The sequence below is a fragment of the Vanessa cardui genome, chromosome 6 (assembly GCF_905220365.1).
Source record: "Vanessa cardui chromosome 6, ilVanCard2.1, whole genome shotgun sequence".
NCBI classification, from domain to species: domain Eukaryota; kingdom Metazoa; phylum Arthropoda; class Insecta; order Lepidoptera; family Nymphalidae; genus Vanessa; species Vanessa cardui.
Window position 1 is genome coordinate 10,106,909 of NC_061128.1, and position 23,429 is coordinate 10,130,337.

General features: G+C 33.3%; 2 protein-coding genes across 2 annotated transcripts in view; one reads left to right on the top strand and one right to left on the bottom strand.

Annotated features, from left to right (window-relative positions):
* Positions 1 to 5,203: 5,203 nt before the first annotated feature.
* On the top strand, positions 5,204 to 17,225 carry LOC124530488 (nose resistant to fluoxetine protein 6-like). The gene is made up of 13 exons (XM_047104672.1): positions 5,204 to 5,243; positions 5,729 to 5,871; positions 6,136 to 6,472; positions 6,716 to 6,827; positions 6,912 to 6,996; positions 7,749 to 7,915; positions 9,448 to 9,526; positions 9,843 to 9,946; positions 11,044 to 11,217; positions 14,158 to 14,305; positions 14,984 to 15,170; positions 15,731 to 15,873; positions 16,992 to 17,225. The coding sequence occupies exons 1-13, from the start codon at positions 5,204 to 5,206 to the stop codon at positions 17,223 to 17,225; spliced, it is 1,953 nt and encodes a 650-aa protein (XP_046960628.1).
* A 705-nt stretch (positions 17,226 to 17,930) lies between these two features.
* The window catches only part of LOC124530158 (elongation of very long chain fatty acids protein AAEL008004-like), a 48,567-nt gene continuing 43,068 nt past the window's right edge, over positions 17,931 to 23,429 (bottom strand). Inside the window, exons 3-7 of the mRNA XM_047104148.1 lie at positions 21,094 to 21,284; positions 20,539 to 20,619; positions 20,007 to 20,169; positions 19,397 to 19,533; positions 17,931 to 18,728 (exon numbers count right to left, since the gene is read on the bottom strand). Of these exons, the coding sequence (XP_046960104.1) occupies positions 18,507 to 18,728; positions 19,397 to 19,533; positions 20,007 to 20,169; positions 20,539 to 20,619; positions 21,094 to 21,284 (794 nt within the window). The 3' untranslated portion in view covers positions 17,931 to 18,506. The remainder of the gene's footprint in view (positions 18,729 to 19,396; positions 19,534 to 20,006; positions 20,170 to 20,538; positions 20,620 to 21,093; positions 21,285 to 23,429) is intronic.

Genomic DNA, 23,429 nt, shown 5'->3' on the forward strand with positions numbered 1-23,429 from the left:
CAAATTATTACAATATTTATTAAAATTACACGAAATATTTTTTCCTGTACGATGAATAAATAAAATATTAACTGTAAAGATTATTTAGAAAAAAATATCTTCAATAAAAACTGTAATAATTTAAACTACTTAATAGATAATTAATCATCAAAAATCTGTCAAATATACGGAATCAGTTAACTTAGCTAATCTGTTTATTTTAAATAATTACAAATAAAAAAACTAATTGTATTCTTAAATAAAATGCTTTGTAAGAATATTTTGAATTTTAGTCTTGAATAACATTACAATAATAAATAAAAAGTATGATTTCCTATAGTATAATAAAAGCTCTATAAACTAATTTTTCAACAGTTTTGGGGGAAACTTTGTATATGTATAGTCATAGACATATTTTATATACCAACCCTTATTTCGAGAATAGAAAACGATCGGCTGTTATATATTACCATATAAAATATTCTCGTGTGTCGAAATGTGAAATATGCTTCGTGATTGAGACACATGACTTCCTTCCTGTTTATTAAAATCAATTGTATCATAACTTGGGTACATTAAGGTCGTAAGTTTGATTCTATCAAATATTTATTCCACTATTCTGTGATTGAGACTTGCAAAAAAGGAACAAAATTTTGTGTAATTATGTAGCTTTTTACTTTAAGAGAGTTAAAATGCAGGCCTTTTTTGACTTTTCAAACAATTTGAAATAAATGACGAACATTTTCATCATCGGCTTTCGAAACAGAATTAAATGCTATTAGCAATGATCACCTTTAATTTGAATGAAATGGTCTGCATTTTTTAAACGATTTGTAAGGCCTCAATTAACACTTATAAATAGTTATAAAGACTTAATTTTTCGGTCATAATAAATTTATAGTCAAGAAAATACAATTAAAGCTTATCTATACTTATAATAAATCTGTAGGAAGGTCAATTCTGTACATGAAATATTTTTCCAAAATAACTATCAGAGGTTGAAAAGGGGTCGATACTGATGCCAAAAATGCAATCAGTAAAATTTTTGTCTGTCTGTCTGTCTGTCTGTCCGTATAACCGTTATAGAAACAAAAACTACTCGACGGATTTTAACGAAACTCGGTACAATTATTTTTCATACTTCTGAGCTGGTTATAGTATACTTTTCATCACGCTACAGTCAATAGGAGCAGAGCAGTGAAGGGAAATGTCGGGAAAACGGGAGAAGTTAAGTCATATTTTAAGCTTCCGTCGGGTGTACAACCTTAATGGTTAAAGCTACATGGAAATTGTGTATTACGGAAATATTCTTTTTAAAATTATGTAAAAAATATCCCATGACAGCTTTTGTCTATCTGTTATGGTTGACTCACAATAATACGTGTCACTCCCAATAGCTTAGTAGTTCGAAACTTTCTGATTATATTTGTCTATTCCTGCGTTTATTTATTGCGTTTATACTCTCAATCATTCCAAATTAAAAAAGTTAACAGTATTAACTATTCTATAAAAAAGAAGCATAGAAATCAGTATAGAAACACCAAAGTTATACATGATATACGCTAATAATTAAGCTATCGCACGTGAATACTAAATCTACTATATAAATCTCTAGAGTTTAACTGTATACTTATTTTTGTCGCAATTCGTCATAAGTATTCTTTTTATGATTGACTGACATAATTTTTACCATTTTAGACATTTTTATCTATCTGTATGTTCTGCTACAACTCGAGAACAGATGCACCGTGCACCTTTATAAAAATTGGTAAACAGGAAAAACGTGTGCTTGTGCAAATGATAGGATATCTATATACAAAAGTGGATGTGATTGTATGTGTGTCATCGATAAACTCAGAAACTATTTGATCGATCATTAAGATTAAATGAATAAAGAGATTATGCCATCCCCATTGATGTAACTCGCCACCAGGTAGCGCTGCGATATAAATATATCTACACCGTTCAACCGATTGTCACGAAAATGAGTACGTAAGTATTTTTTCAGTGAGTGATGATGAAGTTTAGTAATTGATTATTTCTGCCGTATCATTAAAAATAACCAACAGATGGGCCTTACGAGTATCACGAAGCATTTCTGATTCATTCTCATGCCGATCAACCGATAAGTATAAAATATGAAATTAATTGATCATCATTGAATCAAATAATTTATATAAATAGAAACCACCATGCCTTTGAAGAAACAAAAGATCGGAACATCAACAATATATGCGCAGCGTCATCCAAAAGAGCCACGGAAACAACATACCAACAACAAATACGTTTAGAAACAAATAGAATCCGAATTTGTATTTTGAGAGTTGCCAAAACCGTAAGTCAACGTAATGATCAAGTTACAGATCTTCGAACAAGCATCTTCATCAAGAGATACTGAAACACCTAACGAGCGAGCCCAACGACTGGATGATCAACGATTAAAATAGACTAAGTCAAGAACTAGAACCAATCTCAATAAATTCCGATGTGATCATTGGTTCAATGAATATAGTATACAATATGGGCATATTGTCACGCTATGCTGTTTAAAATAAACTCCTGGTATAGTGCTACTCCACTAGCAAAATGTATTTACCACAACTGGTTGAACCACCAGAACCTCTTCTTATCTACATTACGGGAACTACTGAGAAGTCTGAATATTTCCTTAAGCATAAAGTGTATCATATGATTGGTTCACTTCTTCCAGTACCTAAGTAAAATCTCCAGTTTCTGGACATTTATTCCATGGACATCGTAGAAAAAGATTGATCTTCAATGCATGCTCAGTACTACTACTAATCGAGAAATCATCGCTAAATTTAGGATTAGGTATGGTTTATGAAAATAAATGTTTAGTTAAAGATTTTAAAACTGCTCCATGCAGATAGAACGCCATTGAATGCAGAGCATGAAAGGCATTTTAATGTTGCCGTATCTCCTGAAATCACAGCTGTAGTTGTCGGTACAAAAATTACAAAACGAGGTATTGTTATCGCTAAGTGACACAAAAACAATCAAGGTGTCGTTGAAACACATCAATCGTATGACAATAATTATGATTATCCAATTATAGATGGATATCATCTCGGACTGTATCAAAATATTATCAACGACAGGCTCTGTGACATCGAAGAGTTAGTTGTATGGATTTTTTTTGCGTATCGCATAATGATTACAGATCTAACCATATTCTGAAGTGTCGTCAACTGTTTTAACAATTCATTGTTGACATGTACGCTATGGTCAAGAACGAACGATTAAACTACATTCGATACGACTAATCAAAACTCTGAGCCAAAGAGTACATTTATTTACGAGATACAATATCGAATGATATAGTATAGTATCTGCTGATGTTGGACAAAGATCTTCGTACAGTGGAAGTCCAAGACATATGCACGAATATTCTCAGGATGCTTTGACGTACGTTTGCAAGTATTGACAAGGTTGTAAATGTAATAACATCGATATTCGATAGAAGCGGATAAAAGAGGACGTGTCGGTTAGATGCAAACTTTTACAGACTATAGAAATTTAATTAAAATTTTTATCATACCTACATAATATCGTATAAGTTTATGGGTGTTATGACCAATCTGCAGCCTATCGACTCGATATATCGAGAACATCATTGAAGAAGATGAAATAGATGACGAATATTAAATAATTTTTTTTTTAAGAATTTCATTAGATCTCGAGTGTTTCTTTATTTGTTTCTTTATTATTTGTACATTGTTGATGATCAGTAATTAATTACAAAATGAAAAATTAAATTTGTTTTTTCTGTGACTAATGCCCAGCGAAGCGGGTAGCTAGTTTAGAAAATATAATTACACCTAATAGTAAAAGCAAATATAAGAAAAACGTAAATCAATCAACTTTCCACTTCAAATTAATACAAAAAAATGACATATTTATTACATTAAACATAAAAACAAAAATATACAATTTTATAAGAATACTTGTCCCGATATTTATGTAATGTAAGTTTATGAATCTAAGTATAAATTTAAATATCTTTTAAATATAAAAATATCATGACAAAGCTTTTTTATAATCATTTTTTGTAAATTTTCTTAGTTACATAATATAAACTTGGTCAGCACCGAAAATATAGTATAGCTCTTGGCTGTTGCTTGAAATTAATATTTATGTAATTGTTGCACTTAAGAGCACTTTGGACTGTATCCTCATCAGCCTTTTGCTATTCACTGTTGAAGATAGCCCTACCCCAGAGCGCGCCACGTCGGTGCTCGGTCCTCTGCCTCCCTCATCCAGGCCCCACCGACGAACCTGCGAATGTCGTCGGACCAGCGGGTCGGAGGTCGTCCTACATTAATTGGACTTGGCATTGACATTGGACTGTATAACATGGACCAGTCTTAGTTATGCCCATCAATCCATTGAGAACACACTACCTCAATTGAATTCGTATTTTTTTTTATTCCAATGTAAGTAGCTAAAACACTTGTGTTATGGAAAATCAGAAGTAACGGCGGTACCACAAACACCCAGACCCAAGACAACATAGAAACTAATGATAATCTACATCGACTCGGCCGGGAATCGAACACGGGACCTCGGAGTAGAGTACCCATGAAAACCGGCGTAAACACCACTCGACCACGGAGGTCGCAAAAAAAGGTCGTATTTAAAAATTCTTCGTCTATTCTGGTAACCGCTAAAGAGTTCCTTAATAAGGAAACGAGTCTAAAAGGAGCAATCAAGTCACAAAATCATTTACAAAGTTAAAAACCCATACAGAATATATGTATATAAGAAAAGTAAAAAATATTTGTATAAGTAAAAATTACAATGACTCTATAATCATATACAACTTAAAATTAAAAATATTTACGGTACAAATCATGACCGCGTCAAATGGTAACAAGAATGGTATCAGCATTTCTAAATCGACTAGTTATGATTATCTTTTGTTTATAAATATGATAAATATGTGGCGTATCATTCATAAAACATATTGTTCTATCTCAACATAATTTAACGATGTTTTTATAGGTTTAAAAACTGTCTATATTTTATGCAGTAGTGGAACAGCTATTGCATTAAGTTGACAATATAAGCAACGAGATAACGTGTATGAACAATGTTTAATGTATTAAAAAAAATAATTACAGTGTGAAAAATTCTCATGATAAAAAAAAAAAATTTCTTTGTAAATATTAAAATGGTTACGAAAACCCTGATGTTTATTCTTCTAATGGCTTATAATTGTAATGCTGTGATATATAAGTTAAACGGTAAGTTAATGTAACTTTTATTTAAATCCCATTATATATTGACCATATTTAAGTGTTTAATTTTTTTAATTCTTCACTGCTTGATAATTTTCACTGGTTGGGTAAGAGTACCTTTTTAGTGTCCCAGGTTAATCAAATATTTGGCACAGACCCTGAACATATAATAGTACAAAGAATACATAACTGAAAGTGCCCGTAGTTAGTATTATTTGAATAAAATCATAAAAAGTTTTGCGTAATGCTGCCAAAAAACAAATAACACGACCAAAAAACGTGTTTCAAAGTTAACGTTCTCGTAAACATGATTAAAGGATTTTACTGTAAATTATTAACTTTGTATTCATAAACTTCAATCATAATCAGAAGTTATAAATAACTACATCTGCACATATACGCTAATGATAAATTAAAACTATTATAAGATTAATATGTCATATATTCTTGGTATAAAACTGCACTTGTAAATATTATTTCATCTATTCCAGATTCAGAGTATGCCAGGATGCCAAAAGTTTTTCATCTAGATGACTATGATTATTGTTTGATAAATCCCGATGGCATTTATTGTACAGCTGATATTGACATTGTATCTGATGACCCATCAAATGAACTTTTGACCATGATGCGAGTGAGTACGAACGTAAATATAATTAGAATATTTTACTTTAATTTATACGTAAATAATAAAGTTAAAAAATACACAATGATATGCACAAATTTTATTTCCTTAAATTCGCAAGGTTCTGATTTAAAATATAAAAACATTTGCTTTGTACTCAAATTCTCACATATAAATTAAAAACTTTTGTGTTTTCATTTGGTAACAGCTAATATCATTTCATTATAAGAGAAAAAATCAAATTCATAAAACATATTATCTCTTTTATTACAGAATTATTCAGATTACGATAGAAAACATTTTAATTACACTCAAGTTCACTACGGAATTTGTTTGACCCAGACATGTAAACATTTTATGGGTGATAATAAAACAGAGGACCAAAAGTTCGTCCTTGAGGAATGCCTCAACCAAAGTCTCTGGGAAAATTATCAGTTAAAATGCAGAATATCGAAACCTATAATTTGTAACTATAACGAATCAAAAAGAGATGATATAGAGATAGATACCGGTGATATTTTAATGGCAGCATTTTTGGTATCACTGATTCTGATCAATTGTTTATCAAGCATTTATGATATTGTTTTTGTTAAAATAATGCACAACCAAGGTGGGTATAGAGGATTTCGTTAAAAATTTTTTTTTTTAATCGTAATATTTGGAATTGCTTTAATTCAATGAAACGTAAGCACGCTACTAATCCTAAAAAAACAATGCTTACGTATTTAATATACGTTCTTTTTTTTAAATTCCATCGATAATGTGATACTTACGTACATACTGGCACTTATAATTTACATACAATTTCCATCTCACTTAATCAATATTTTCCTTTGTGACGTTTTTCTTTTAGGTAACAGATTTCTCATGTGCTTCTCAATACCACACAATTATTCTAAGTTGATGTCGTCATACAAAAATTTCGATTCAAGAGAAGACCGATTAAAATCATTCCACGGTCTGAGGTAAATAGAATAATTATGATTATATAAAGATTTAAAGGTTTTTATACGAATGTAATTATATTTCTTACATTTATTTATTTACAGAACAATTACAATAATCTGTGTTATCTTATGCCATTCGTTTCTACCAATAGCGGTTGCACCCGAAAATCCTCGTTCTTTTGAAATGGTAATTAATTTGAAAATTTTGGTTTTTGCGCATATATTTTTATTAATTTCCAAGTGTTGTTTAAATAACACACGAATGCATTTTCATTACTTTGCAGAGTTTATATGAGGGATGTAGGTTTTCTCAAGATGTTTTCTATCAGCTTCCAGCAAGAGATGTATTATAAATACGTGAACATTTTGTAGTGTTTCTACAAATTTTAGGACTTTTAATATGTTTTTTTTATATGGTATAGGTTGGCGGACGTGCATGTTGGCTACCTGATGGTAAGTGGTCAACATCACCCACAGACAATGACGCTGTAAGGAATATTAACTATTCCTTACATCGTCAAAGCGCCGCCAACTTTGGGAACTAAGATGCTATGTTCCTTGTGTCTGTAGTTACACTGGCTCACTCACCTTTCAAACCGAAACACAACAATATTAATGTGATATAATATGGTATCTATACAGAAACTCAAATTTAAATTGGACTTCTATACAATTCTACAAAGTGTATTTCATACACCCATATACACCATACCATCTAGACAAACTTTTAATATTATAATATGATTTTTTTTTTACGGTACTTATATATTTATAAATTATGATCGCAATGAAAAATAAAAAGTATTTTATGGGACATGAGTTATAAATATAATTAATAACATTGAAGTTGATTAATAATCTTTTTAATGCTTGCATGAGTTGTTCTAATCAATTTGAATATAATTTCTTAGTATTTTGTATATTTTTTTGAATTATTAGCGATATGAAAATATATTTCATCTATTCTTCATAAACGGGACGCTTCTGGTTCAATCTTTCTTTGTTATGTCTGGCTGCTTGTTGGCTTATAAAGTTGAGGTGTATGCTGAAAAACATGAAATGAAATGGACGTTGATCCCAAAAGCGATCATCGGTTTTTGGATAAAGTAAGTAGTATTTTGTCTTGTTATTTAAAAAAAATCTTAAGAACTACAAAAAAAGGAGGTTTAGTATTTTCTGTAATAAATTCTTTTTTGTTGTTTCCTCTTTATGCTTTCTCGACTGCCGTATCAGCACAGGGGGAAGGTAGTAAGGTTGAAATACACAAGGGTGAAATATTTCAAATCCTAATAAATACTCAAATTAATTTGAATGCGAAAGCGTTGTAATAATATAAATTAAAAAAAAAAAGTATAGAAACAATACTTTGCCACAAGAAGGCGCACACACTTCTCGTGTATATGTACATATATTAAGGATTATCACTTTTTGTTTGTTTTTTCTGGACAACATCACATGCATTACTCTGATGCTACTGTTAATGGCTAAAGCAGTAATGTATGTTATGTAAATCGGAAGTAACGACGGTACCACAAACACCCAGACCCAAAACAGAATTCGACTGGAAATTGAACCCAGGACCTCGGAGTGGCGTGCCCATGAAAACCGATGTACACACTACTCGACCACGGAGGGCGTCAGGTATCAATGATGCTATCAAAGGGATCGTTGTTAATGTGTTTATTTATTCAGTAAAAGTTCGAAAGCCATAAATCAATAAAAAAAATAAAGATTAAAATCAACATCCTAGATTTGCATAGTAAATTTAAGTAAAGTAACAGCCTGTGAATTTCCCACTGCTGGGATAAGGCCTTCTCTTCCATTAAGGGGAGGGTTTGGAACATATTTCACCACAATGTTCTAATTTCGATGAAATTAGACACATGCAGGTTTTCTCACGATGTTTTCCTTCACCGCCGATCACTTGATGAATTATAAACACAAATTAAGCATATATATATATAGTGGTGCTTGCCTGTTCTAACCACTGGGCCATCTCAGATTTGCATACGTACTGATTTTAAAAGATACATCACGTATAATATACACGAATTTATATTTAGTAAAAAAATCTACAACTTCACAAAAAAAACGTCCTCGACAGTAAAAAAACGAGTTATTTAGTTTAGACGGTGTCAAACCTTATAACAAATTCTTACTATTCAATTTTTTTTAGTTAAGTACTTACGCAATTATGTCATCAGTATTAATTAAATACGTCAATACATTTAGTATATATTTTTTGTAACTAGAGTGATTATGCTTTTTCGTTAATAAAAGTTATGTTACTAATTAAAGTAAAGTAACAGCCTGTAAATTTCCCACTGCTGGGATTTAGCCTCCGCTTCCATTAAATAGGTTTGGAACATATTCCACCACGCTGTTCCGATGCGATTTGCTGGAATGCACATGTGGCAGAATTTCGATGAAATTAGACACATGCAGGTTTCCTCACGATGTTTTCCTTTACCGCCGAGCACGAGATGAATTATAAAGACAAATTAAGCACATGAATCAGCGATGCTTGCCTGGGTTTGAACCCGCAATCATCGGTTTTGATGCACGCGTCCTAACTACTGGGCCATCTCGACTCTTGTTAATAATCTCTCGATGTTAATAATTATTTTACACGTTTCAGACTTATGCCTTCCTACATAGTTGTCCTAGGTCTCACTGCGACTTGGTTAAGACACCTCGGTTCAGGGCCTCTCTGGGACGTAAGTTTTTAATGTTTTTTGTTATGTAATTTTATGATAATGACTATTTCTTCTTTATAATGTATTTAATAACTGAATTATGGAAACAATTCAAAACTGTTTTGTATAACTTTTTACAGAAATATAAGAATCTTTCAGACATAATCAACTTAGTGCTTAACTAAGAATGATTACGAAAATCGTACATGAGACTGGAATCAAACCTACCATATTATCACGTAGTCTTTCTAAATTAAACCTGTTACTTTAGATATTGAAAAAACGAACAATGAGGTGAAAAATAATAATGAAGGTTGTTTCATATTGTTTATTTTAGATAGCTGTCAATAAAGAGGTTCAGGACTGCCGCACTAATGGATGGGCGAACTTGTTATATGTTAATAATTATATAGACAGTACACTGTGTATGGGACAAACTTGGTAATAACATGCTCGGCGTTCTTGTCTTGGAATATAAGAATTCTGTTAATCTATGAAGTACGACACAACTTAGATGTAGCATCGTCAATTTCAATAAATTACTGCTGATTTTTATATCACCAATAGAAATAGCACCCTATTGAGTCATTCGACGCTATTCGTCGCTATAGATTCTCGCGTCAGTTCAATCCGAGAAAGCAAGTGCATTTAAATCGACGTGTCAAATTGACGAATATATTTGGTCATATGACATTACAAGTTATTACGTTTGTGTAAAGGTCATATTCACATAAGAAATAAATGTCACATGTGAAATAAGTGTGATCGGTTTTATGAATTTTGCCGATGCTACATCTAGGTTGTGTCGTATTATACGAATATTTTAAACGTGAAAGTAACTCTGTCTGTCTGTCTATCTTTCACTTTCAAGAAAGGACAAAAACTACTTTTTTTGCCTAAGACATGACAACAAATCCCTAAAACGGGCGACAACTAGTGATATATAAAAATCGAGGATTGTTTAAGAGCTGTCTATCGTCAAATACACAGTGGGTAGTTTAAACAAAACAGCCAGCCAGTTTACAATCTTATATTACAATTAAATCTCACTTACCTTTTAGCTACAGCACTTATAAAGCAATAAAAAACTACTGCAGTTTAAAAATAAAATAATTAATGAAGTTTAGATACTCTAGAGAAGTCTAGATATGTAGTTGTAGAGTCGTAATACTACTAAAAAACTTCTAGACATAATTAGGTTGTAGTTGTTGCATTAGTAGTAGCGTAATATTGGAGTTTTATTTTATTTTATAAATGAAGTAATGACTTAACAAACGATATTAGTTTGTTTGTTTAAGTAATATTTTCTTAAAGAATTCTTTAAATAATACTTATTGAAAAAATAAAATTGGCAACACTTACTGAATACCATATTAAAATTGCAATTAGTATGCAAGATGTTTTTGCCTTTATAATTTTGCAGGCGCTTAAACAATTTATACTGTAATAAAAATATAAGAATATAAAATTGACACATTTTAAAAATTTAAGATGTAAAATTTAAAGATTTCCATTTTTTATGTTTCATGTTATATAAGGTATTTGGGATCCATTATGCAAATGTACGTGATTGGATCTATGGTGTGCATTTTGGCGAGAAGTAACAGAAGTAAGATAACATTATTGACATTGCTGTTTATAGTAGGGATTATAACACCAGCAGCGCACACGTATTTTGAAGACCTAGATGCTATTTACATAATGACACCGCAGTAAGTTGACAGTGAGTTAACTTGTGACATCAAAAGTTCTGCTGTGGTATATCTATAACGTCGTTATCTACCTAAACTCAAATCAAGATCAATAAATGGCAAATATATGACTATAGATATTTTTTTTTATTCATTTGCGATCAAAAGTTGGAAGTTTGAAATTGATCAGATGTCAGTTAACGGCATCTTAGTTATACCACAGCAGTGTTATAGTTGATGATTTTTTTTTTTTTTTTTTTTTTTTTTTATGGAATAGGTGGCAAACGAGCAGGAGGCCCACCTGATGGAAAGTGACTACCACCGCCCATGGACATCTGCAACACCAGGGGGCTTGCAGGTGCGTTGCCGGCCTTTGAGAAAGGAGTAGGCTCTTTTCTTGAAGGTTCCCATGTCGTATCGGTTCGGAAAAACCGCCGGCGACAGCTGGTTCCACAGGGTGGTTGTGCGAGGCAGAAAATGTCTAAGAAATCGCGCTGTTGTGGATTTTCGGACATCAAGATGGTGCGGGTGAAACTTAGAATTTTGACGAGATGTCCGAAGGTGAAATTCAGCAGCCGGGATTAATCCGAACAATTCCTCGGAACATTCCCCGTGAAAAATTCGGTAGAAGATGCAGAGTGATCCAACATCTCTACGCAAAGCCAAAGGATCAAGGAGATCGGAAAGGGCTTGATCGTCGATAACTCGAGCCGCTCTACGTTGGATGCGGTCAAATGGAAGGAGCTGGTACTGGGGAGCACCCGCCCAGAGGTGAGCGCAGTACTCCATGTGAGGCCGAATTTGCGCCTTGTAAAGTTTTAGGCGATGGGCCGACGTGAAGTACTGTCTCGCCTTGCTGAGCACACCGAGCTTCTTTGAAGCCAATTTGGCTTTGCCTTCCAATTGACCGCGGAACTGAACGAGGCTCGAAATATCAACGCCAAGTATTCCGATACTACCTGTAGCGGCTATCGGGATGTTCTCAAATCGTGGAGATACGACAAATGGTGTTTTTTTAGCGGTTAACGCGCAAACTTGCGTCTTTTTGGGGTTGAAATGGACTAAATTTAGCCGGCCCCAGTTCGAGACTTCGTTTAACGAAGACTCGATTTCAGACACAAGTTTGTTCCGGTTTTCTTCGACGTTTTCCCGAGAAATATTAGCGCGGCCGGTGTATAAGGTGTCAACGGTACTGTCGTCTGCATAGCAATGAATGTTCCCGATTTGCAACAAATCATTGATATGGAGAAGAAACAGAGTGGGTGATAGAACGCAGCCTTGTGGAACACCAGCATTGACGAATTTTAAGTCAGAGCATGCACCGTCGACAACGACCTTGATGCTCCGATCTGCCAAAAAGCTGGTAATCCAATTGCATAATTTCCCGGGAAGCCCATAAGAAGGAAGCTTCGAAAGAAGCGCTTTGTGCCATACACGATCGAAGGCCTTCGCTATGTCCAAGCTGGCTGCTAATGCCTCCCCCTTGCTCTCAACTGCTTCAGCCCACCTGTGAGTAAGGTAAACTAGAAGATCACCGGCTGAGCGACCCCGACGGAAACCGTACTGGCGGTCACTAATCAGCTGATTCTCCTCTAGGTACCGCAGGAGCTGGCAGTTAATAAGGGACTCCATTATCTTGGAGAGTAAGGAGGTGATGGCTATAGGCCTATAATTGGACGGATCTGAGCGGTTGCCTTTTTTAGGGATCGGATGCACCAAAGCAGTCTTCCAGGAGTTCGGGACGACGCCTAATGCGTAGGATTGCCGGAAAAGACGCGTTAAGACCGGTGCCAACTCGGGAGCACATGTCCGTAGCACGATTGGAGGGATGCCATCGGGTCCACTCGACTTGTGAATGTCCAAGGAAAGAAGTGCTTTCCGAACTGCACTTTGCCGAAATTTAACCTCCGGCATCGTCGTATCACATCGCGAGATTGATGGAGGTGACTTTCCTTGGTCATCCAGAGTCGAGTTCGACGCGAAGAGAGACCCTAAAAGATCGGCCTTCTCCTTCGCGGTATGGGCCAATGACTCACCGTCCCTGTGCAAAGATGGAAAAGAAGGCTGACAGAAATTCCCTAGGACAGCCTTAGCGAGAGACCAGAACGCACGTGTTCCTGATGGGAAGCGCACCAGTCTCTCGCCAATTCTGCCAATGTACTTCGACTTCGCCTCAGCTATCACGTTTTTGAAGGACCTGGAGGCAGAGTTATATTCCTTTCTGAATGTGCTGGTGTTTGTATCACGAGACGCCGATGCGTTAGCCCAGTCTTGGTAGCGTTCCCATTTTCGGCGTGAAGCCGTCTTACAGAGGCGACCAAACCAGGGCTGGGACTTGCCACCAATGGGCACCGCAGAATATGGAATGAATAGTTCCATACCCTGAAGCACCACATCGGCGACAGAGTCAGCAACAACGCTCGGATCATCCATCGAGAAACAAACTCGCCCCCATGGGTAAGATGCAAAGAAGGACCGCATCCCATCCCAATCTGCTGACTTGTAGTGCCACACGCGACGACAGCCCGCGAAACGAGGTCGTGAGTATCGTGTAACTGGCACTGTACTCCGGACGAGACAGTGGTCCGACGAGCCCAGAGGGGGATCGACGACAATCTTATAGCCGTCCGGATGCGAAGTCAGCAGAAGGTCCAACAGGGAAGGTGTATGATCCTCCACGTCCGGTATTCGCGTTGGCGAGGTGACCAGTTGTGTCAAATCATAAGCCAAAGCGAAGTCGAGAACAGATCTACCCGCATGATCAGTGGTGATACTGATGAAAACAGAAAGTAACCTCTATTCCTACATTAATCTACACTTTTAAAAACTAAACAATTAAATAATTTAGTATTCAATATATGATAGTCAATTTCGGATAAAAATAAAATCTATTTCAAATAATTTTCTTAAATTGTTTATTATTTTTAGTATGTTAATTAATTGTTTGTTACTTACTTTCAGAAACGTCCGTGTGTTTGAAATCAATGTCACATTCAATAAGGTTTACAGGAGAGGTCACACGAATCTAGTCAACTTTGTTTTGGGTCTAGCGTCAGGTATTTTGATATACCGATTGCAAGTTAATCAGGTCGACATGGCGAAATATAAGGTATTTATTTATTACTGTAAAATACGTTCAATGCGGTGCAAGGTCTCATACCCCTCTTATGCCTCCCTTGCGTCGTGGCTAAGAAAAACATAGATTTCTCTGTGGTGTGGAGGCCGTAAAAGTGACAAATATATTTATATGATGCCCATTGAAAACAAAATGCTATGGTATACCTATTTTAATACGGGGTCTCTTTGGTCACCTATCGCACTGAAGAAATTCGATCACATCACATCGAGCTTAAGTTTCTAAGTCAAATAATCACCGTACCCCTATTATGATAGTTTTTATACGAGGACTTATAAGCCCCGTACCGCAATAAAAAGTGATGCCACTGCCAATGTTCTCGTTAACATGATTTAGGCATTTTACTGATATTATAATAGTTTTCATACGAGGTCTTATAAGCCACGTACCGCAATAAAAAGTGATGCCACTGCCAATGTTCTCGTTAACATGAATTAGGCATTTTACTGATATTATAATAGTTTTCATACGAGGTCTTATAAGCCACGTACCGCAATAAAAAATGATGCCACTGACAACGTGAGAATAACCACAAATATCAATTATATATTTATCATCTAATCAAATTCGTTAGTTACACTTTTAAAGTCTTAACATTTTAGTGTATCTATAATATAATACATAGTAAAAGGTACTTTTTTATTTTTTCAGAAACACCGATTCTTATTCCTGCTTACGATACCAGCAGTTTTTGGTTTATTATTTGCAGGGAGTGTTTTTTATAAGGATGATTATGAGCCATCCGTTATTACAAGAGCTATGTATGCTGGTTTGGTCAAGCCTTTTTTTGGAGTAAACTGCGTGTTATTTATTTTTGGATGTGTTTTTAAAATTGATAGTAAGTTCAAACTTTGATAAGATATTTCATCTATGTTCAAGATATTAATGAATGAATAATATTAGAATTATATTATTGCTGCATTTTGTCACCCAAATGCCCAGAGTCAGTGCAATTATTTTTTATTCATTTTTAATTTATACTGGAAAGTAAGTTTAAGTAAGTAAGTAAAAGTTTACAAAAATTGTTATTGCTAGCATCAGAAAACCTAAATTCGGTTTTGTAACGCTAACTTATATCAAATAACGTTGAGTAATGATAATAATTACAATAAATAATAATAAGTGTCTTAGCTACTTACACTCTGATCCCAGTGTAAGTAGCTAAGACACTTGTGTTATAGAAAATTAGAAGTAACGACGGTACAACAAACAGTCAGATCGAAGATAACATAGAAAATGAATGAAAATTTCTACATCGACTCGGCCGGGAATCGAACCCGGGACTTCGGAGTGTCGTACCCATAAAAACCGGTGTACACACTACTCGACCACGGAGGTCGTCAAATATGTTGCAAATACATTTAAATTAATCTGTTAAATACGATTCCCTAATTTTAGATGTATATCGAATAATTTTTGAATGGGATGGATGGAAGATTCCTTCAAAATTATCATACTGTGTGTTCCTTTTACATTTTATGATAATAAGAATAATGACTGGGATATGTAGAACATTAACTCCGATCAACAAAATTTATATGGTAAGACTATGACTATACTATACACAGTTACAGTTTATTTAATAATTATTTATTACTAATAGTCATTAAATAGAACTCCACGAGAATCCTAGCAGATTCTGACAAATTGCTGGAATACTCTGAACAAATCCAAGATCGAACAAACATGATTTTAAACTAGATAAGAGTAAATTTCTCTGATTCTGAGTCTTGTCACATTCCGTCAACGAGTGATGTAGGTCTTCAAATTTCCACACTTATCACATTTATACTTGGTGGTAGGGCTTTGTTCAAGGCTGTCCGGGGAGGTACCACCCACTCATCAATTAATGAGTGGGTGGTACCTGGTAGAATAACTATTCTACCGACAAAACAGTACTTAGTAATGTTGTGTTCCGGTTTGAAGGGTGTTTGAAGAGCCAGTGTAAATATAGGCACAAGGGATATAACATCTTAGTTCTCAAGGTTGGTGGCACATTGAGAATGTAAGGAAGTTTTTTTTTTACAGCGACATTGTCTATGGGTGATGGTGACCACTTACCACCAGGTAGCCCATATACTCGTCCGCCAATCTATACCATAAAAAAAGTTAGGAGAATAAGTTTTATTTCAATGTGTAATCGCGAAAATTTAAGACAACATTAAGTTTTTATTCATTAGAAACCTAAAACTTCTTGACCGGATATGTCCGGATTTAAGATGATGAGCTGAAGTAATATGGTATGAAAGGAGGCTCACTTTGCATATAGTCACAATTATAAAAGCGTTTTCTGAATAAAAGACTTTTACGGTAGGAACTGCCCACTTATCATATTGTCTACAACCAAGCAGTAATATATTATAATATTTAGTATTGTTCTGTTTCGGCTTAAAGCTGAGTGATCCAGTGTCGTGTTTTCGATGGGCGGTGGTCATCAGGTCGTTCATTATTACAATTCAATATCAATTGTCTTAAATCATGGTTAGGTTAGTTTATTTGGTGAATTATATGTGATATACACAATTATTAATAGTGATGACTATGAATAAAGTAAAATAATTTATCGAACGGCTCTGGCTACGATAACGTTTCGTAATCAATTGAGATCCTCGAGCATTTTTGATTTGGACTTAATTTTATTACAATTTTCAATTCACAGATAGACAAATCTCTAAACTCCATAATTTTATCTTACTTGGCTGCGATACTGCTTTTTATATTGGCTGATGCACCACTGACAGAATTTTTGAAACTTTGCTTGGAATTTACGATCTTCAACACAAAAAATAAATCAATGAAACAAGAGCAAAACAATGGAGTATACATAAATAAAAGCGCGGACACGTTAGTTGACGAAGAAGAAATTAAAGGAAGGACTGACTCTCCACTTTAGTGTAGACGTAATTAATGAAAAACATCATCACTAGATGAGCCCAGTCGTGAAATATTCATATGTTTAGAACTTTATAACATAGGAAGCTGAATGAATAAAATAAATTTATTTTCAAAATATTTTATTTATTTTTTTACTTAAAAATAAAACAAGTCTTTATAATGATATTGCTATGAAGATTCAGACGGCTTATATATAATTAATTGTCTTTGTTCCTTAAAACAAATATTTACTGTATTACAGCGATACGTTTAACATAATAATATAAATTACATTTAAGAAATCATTTGACGTAGGACGATTCAACATTAATTAAATAAAGATTCATGCAATGTCTCGTGTAACGCGTATTTTCTTGGATTTGCCTTAAAACACGGCTAAGTGCAAATAACCATCACTTCATTTTTCTCTGCTGTAAGTTTGCGCGATTTAAAGCGTGCACATGTTTCCACGGATTTAATTTTGCGCGTAAAAACGCTGATCATTTTTATGATAACCATGTTTATTTCAAATATTATTGATATAAAAATAAATAGTATTTCTCTCATTATTTTAATTTATATTTGGTAATTCGTAATCATCATTCTAATCGAATCCGAAATAAATCAAATTATGACTAGGCCTAAACCAGGATTACTTGTCAGTCAGAATTTTATCAATCACGATCTAAGCCTTAGAATTATATTATATTGTTTAAAATTGCACTTTGTAGACAGTAACAATTTTAATCGAAATCTTTAGGAATTCTAGATATTTTATGTGATACAATTCTAAAATTGATTATGTTCACGCGCAAACTATGAAATGGTCTTTTAAGATATTTGTAACTGTATCAGTCTGTAAAGTACCATATAGATGAGTGGTGTAGTTTGTGCCTAAAAATGGCAGGATTACCTTATACTAAAACTATTCATCATATTGTTGTAGCAAACTTAGATTATCGGAGTCCTGGATCATACGTTATTTTAATAACTAATAACTGTCTTAACTAACATTTATACTATAACATAATGTTCAGAAGTTTTTTTTTTACGCTGACAAAACGGTTCGCATGTGTCACTCATCTGGATGGTAAATTAAAAACTAGTTGACACTTTAAAAATATCAATAACACTTAAAACTGAACACTTTCAATCAATTGATGATGCAATAAAACATTTGGAATAGCAAAGAACCTTTACCTATTTGATATGAAAATCAGTCACCTCGTCTGAATTGCTTAAATCTATTTAAAATATAATAACATAAAATCACATTAAATTATTTGAGCACATTAATTCGCTAACAATCCTTGGACTTATTTTCAACTATCCTGGTGGTACTTGAATTATCTATACACTTTTCTTGATCACCGCATTTGAGGTAGCTCCTGTAGTAAAAGTTACCGAACATGTATAGAAACAAGCCCGCGTTGAGAGATAGTAGGAAGTTGATGAATTTCGGATAATTACATTCATCGAACATAACGCTGAAGTTATGGTAGAATATAATCATGAATTGAATCTGGAATGAGAAATAATCATAATTAACTTACTAGTAAACATTTTGATCGTAAATTAAATATCAACTTTTGCAAATGATTTATCATCATCAACATCAGCAGCAGCCCACGTTTATCCACTGCTGACAAAGGCCTCTCCAGCTCTTGAGTAGCCGAAGAAAGACCGCATTTGCCACTGTGGTCTTTCTTCGGCTACTCGAATGATTAAATAATATAAATGTTATATGAGTCTTCTGATCTCATCAAAGTCAAAATTGAGAAAAAGAGAATATATATTCTGTACTCTCTATGAGTGAAGAAAAAACTTTATACCAAACTTTTAACCAAATTGGAAGTACAAAGTTGAATTATATGGATAAGGAGTTCAGAATAGTAACATATACATATATGTTATGTTATGTGTTACAAACACACTTCAATAAAAATAAATGATACGTAAAAATTAATACTACCGTAATTCAATATCAAAACACATGTCAAACTTTGGTTTATAACCAAAAAGGTATTTTATGACAATTCCCAAAACAACTTCAGTCAATATTATTCCTATTTTTTCTTAAATTGTGTAAAAAGAGATTTTCTTTATATATTTTACCAACATATGAGCTGATTTTTTGTTCTAAGGCATGATGACAATCTTTAAATAATTTGTTATATATAATGAACCTACCAGTTGCATGGTGGTGAGGTGCTTCTTCCACCAAATGTACTTCTGGTATTGGGGACCAAGACCCGATATGAGATAGTACGTGTACATGATGATATGGATGAAGGAGTTGATAACACCAAGAAGAGTTCCATGGCCACCTGAAAAAACAAACATCAATTCTTTAATTGAAATACAGACATATTACTTGATAGAATTAATGATGATATAATTTACATCGGTTCTTTAAAAAAATATATCAAAGAATGCAACATAACAAACAACAATGAAAAGAAGTACAAGAGCACTTATTCTGGTTTAGTTTTGAAGTATTTTTTTATTTAATAAAATAATAGCAGTAATATTTTTTAAGAGCCATTTGCTATACTAATTTTATCATATAAAACGTTGTACTAAAAGTCTTGCTATATTTTAACATAAATAAAAAAAAAATAATTGAAACTCACCTTTTAATAATATAACTAAGGCAACGAGATACTAATCATGGAAATCATTAGTATACACGTGCTTCTTTTAATGTAATCTGATCTAATAAGGGCTTAATAAAGGATGTAACATAATGTGGATAGCCTTGTTCCAACCATAATACGTTTAATTAAATATTTAATCTCACCTGGTAAGAATTTGACGCCGATCCAAGCGCAAATTGGCATCATTGTGTGATGATAGAGATGCAAAAATGATATCTGTTTATTCTTCTTTCTTAGAACAAAGAAGATTGTGTCCAGTAATTCAACTATCTTTGCAAAGAAGTACCACCATACAGCTGCAGCCATCTATAAAAAGAAAAATTAGAATAGTAAACAATTATTGACACTTTTGTAATACAAAATTGTCTTGTAGATATAATCAGCTCATAAAGCTGTATATCTATACGTCCGAGGACAAAATCCCGGATCAGGTACAAAATATTACTTTTCGTCGGCGTTTTATGTTAGCATTACGTTTACCTGAGTTAGTACATGAGGAACATTATATATATTATTACTTATAATATATCTCCTACACAGGTAGTAGAGTCCTCATTCAGATTGGTCAATGTTGTTCTTCATTGAAATTGGTCAAAATACATTATCATTATGATCGTTTTATAGAATTATCATTCCTGTGAGCAAAAATAAAAATTTGTGAAAATTTATACATACTCGTTGAGCTTTTGGGCTATCTGAATAATCCACCGGCTGACAGGAGTAGTTGTAGTCATTCCACCATCCCGACGCCAAGCCCTAGAAAAAGAAGACAAAATACACATGTAATTATACTGCCGAGAAAAATTGGTTTCAGAGATATGTTCAATCTTAAAGGCAAGTGAAAATTTGAATGCTTAGCAAATGACTCGACTAGCTGAGTCAACTTTTTCTCACATGTTCTGTCGAGACATTATAACTATCCCTTGACGTCAAACACTGACATATAAAGAACTGAACTTGGGTGTATTTAAAACGTAAATCTTTATTTGAGAACCGCCATATCTATTCTACAGGGCATATAATTTTTGAAGTATTTATCTTTAAAGACAAGCTAGTAACTAAATAAAGAATTAATAATTCAAATAAAAACTTTTAAACTATTTAGTAAAGATCTTAGACAAGCTATTAAAAACTTACTACTTACTTATAACAAAGAAACAACTGAAATGATTACATAAAATGTAAGAATAAATATCAAAAGGTGACATTACACTGCTCTATAAAACTTACCTCATATACCAAAAATATGCTTAACAATATCTGTGAAATATTGTAAAAAACGATGGTATTCTTCAAGGAGTAAGGCTTCCGATCCCTCATGTATCGAGGGCCAACTGAGGTACAGAAGTATAAGTACGTTGCGAGAAGTGTGATCAGGGGACCAGGGCCGGACATCAGCCACCAGTTCTCCGTTCGAGGATCTGAAATAAAAGAACAAGATTTTATGAAGTAGATTATGGCCACCATATACATCAACGTGACCTATAATAAGTCTTGATATTTTGAAGGTACAACACAAAAAAACTGCCGCATCTTGAGAGTGTCTGTTTATTATTTAGGTCTATTTAATTCCCTCTGATGGTCTTCCGAGGAGGAACACTAGTAACATTGGGAAACAAATCTCATCTTACCAACGGACTATAATCAACGGGCGAAATAAGTTTCAAATCTTTGCCCAAAATCTCTCCAGGCTTTTGCCTTGCAATTGTGCAATGAAAGTTGACTTTTTACTAACTTAAAAGAACTCGAATGCGAATTGTAATTTGTATTATATACACGTGTCGAGGCGTGATATTTGTATAATATATTCAAAGAAACCGACATCGATATCATAAAGCTATCAACTTCATCTTGTGAGTCACATTAATAACGATGATAAATAAAATTGCATTTGTTCCTCAGTGTTTTCATGTCAATGTCAACAATGTTTATTAGTTGGGTTATAATAAGGAAACATAAAAATATTTTACACCAATATTATAGCACCGTAACATTTACGAAGTGCCGGCTCATTGAAAGTAAATAAACTACTAAACATGTTTACAAATACTGATATATTGTTTGGATACTCAAATAATTTCGACTGTGATTCTGAAGCAGTGCAATTCTTCAAGTATCTATCTCATATGAAATGAATTCTTACGAAATACGGATCAAAATGACGTATTGTGAGTGCATGATTTGGCATTTCGATTCGTGCATCCTATGAATTGTGTAATGAATAAAGTCTATGCCGCATATTACATTTTGATATTTTACTCTCGTTTTATGCGGAGAGTTTCAAGATTATCCTCGCTACCTTAACTGGTTAGTTAATATAATTGATATTTATGAATACAATTTATATCTTACCCAATATTTTATATTCAAAGAAATAGTTTAATTTAGGCAAAACTACATCATATGATCAACATCTATTATATAATCTTCATATCCTACTAATATTATAAATGCGAAATACAATTAATTTATAGATGCAGAAACTTAAGGATTACGTTAGCAAAAAGTTATTAGAGAAATAATAATTGAAAGTCGTTCTCCAATCCCAATTTGGATTATTGTTTGAATGAGCTAATTACTTGTACTTATGATAACCCTGTATAGTATAGCTTACAATGCTACATACTCGTTTTTTAGGTATTGGCAGAACTGACAATAAATTATCAGTAGTCCGGATTTTGCTTCGTTTAGTATGAGAGCGTATGTACGCGTCAGTGTAAGATCGTGTTGGAACCTTTGTCGTTCCATCGACTTATCGTCACTATAACATCAAATGTAATTGGCTCATTCACTCCATACCAAACCCTCATATATTTAATAGTTGCATATATTATAAGTATACGAAGATTATGAATAATTCGTAAAATTATCACGTTCCTAGCAAATAGTCTACAATGCAGTAGTTGTGAATACAAATCGTATCATTATATATTGACTATAAACAAATGTCATAATGATATCGTACCACCGGCCAAGAAAATCTTCAAATGAATTATATATATGTATCTTAGTATAGCTTTTATATTAAAGCTAGCTATTAGCTATTTCAAACAAATGATATAGCTCATACGCTATTGCAATGAAAATTATATTTAATTCAGCCATTTTTAATACATCAACTGAAATATATTCAATAAAATTTTATTTAATTATAAAATTTTCAATAAGTAATAAGATTTTTTCAAATAATTGTCTTTACGTCGGGCTCATCGGTTTTCATAATTGGCATTATTCAATTAAGTTTAACACAGTTAAAAGCTTGCCATGATTCCACGCAGTCTAGATTTATACAGTAACATTTTAATTCAAATGTATATATTTGATCAATGTCAATAATTGTTATGTAAATAAATGTTTATAAGAAGATTTCAATTAAAAATATTACTCATATAAATGATATTGCGATGAGTGAGCGTTTTAAATTCATATGGCAACACATGCTATACTTCTAGAACACAATATGTAATCCAAGATGATTAGTAGACTAGATTACTACGTATTTGTACGTATCACTAATAATAAATAGATTATTAATAAAGGATACGATTATAATAACGGATGTAATT

Coding starts and splice junctions, on each gene's coding strand:
- LOC124530488 (XM_047104672.1), top strand. CDS start 5,204: ATGGCTTATAATTGTAATGCTGTGATATATAAGTTAAACG. Junction 11,218..14,157: donor ATTTACATAATGACACCGCA/GTAAGTTGACAG, acceptor ACTTACTTTCAG/AAACGTCCGTGTGTTTGAAA. Junction 14,306..14,983: donor TCGACATGGCGAAATATAAG/GTATTTATTTAT, acceptor TTATTTTTTCAG/AAACACCGATTCTTATTCCT.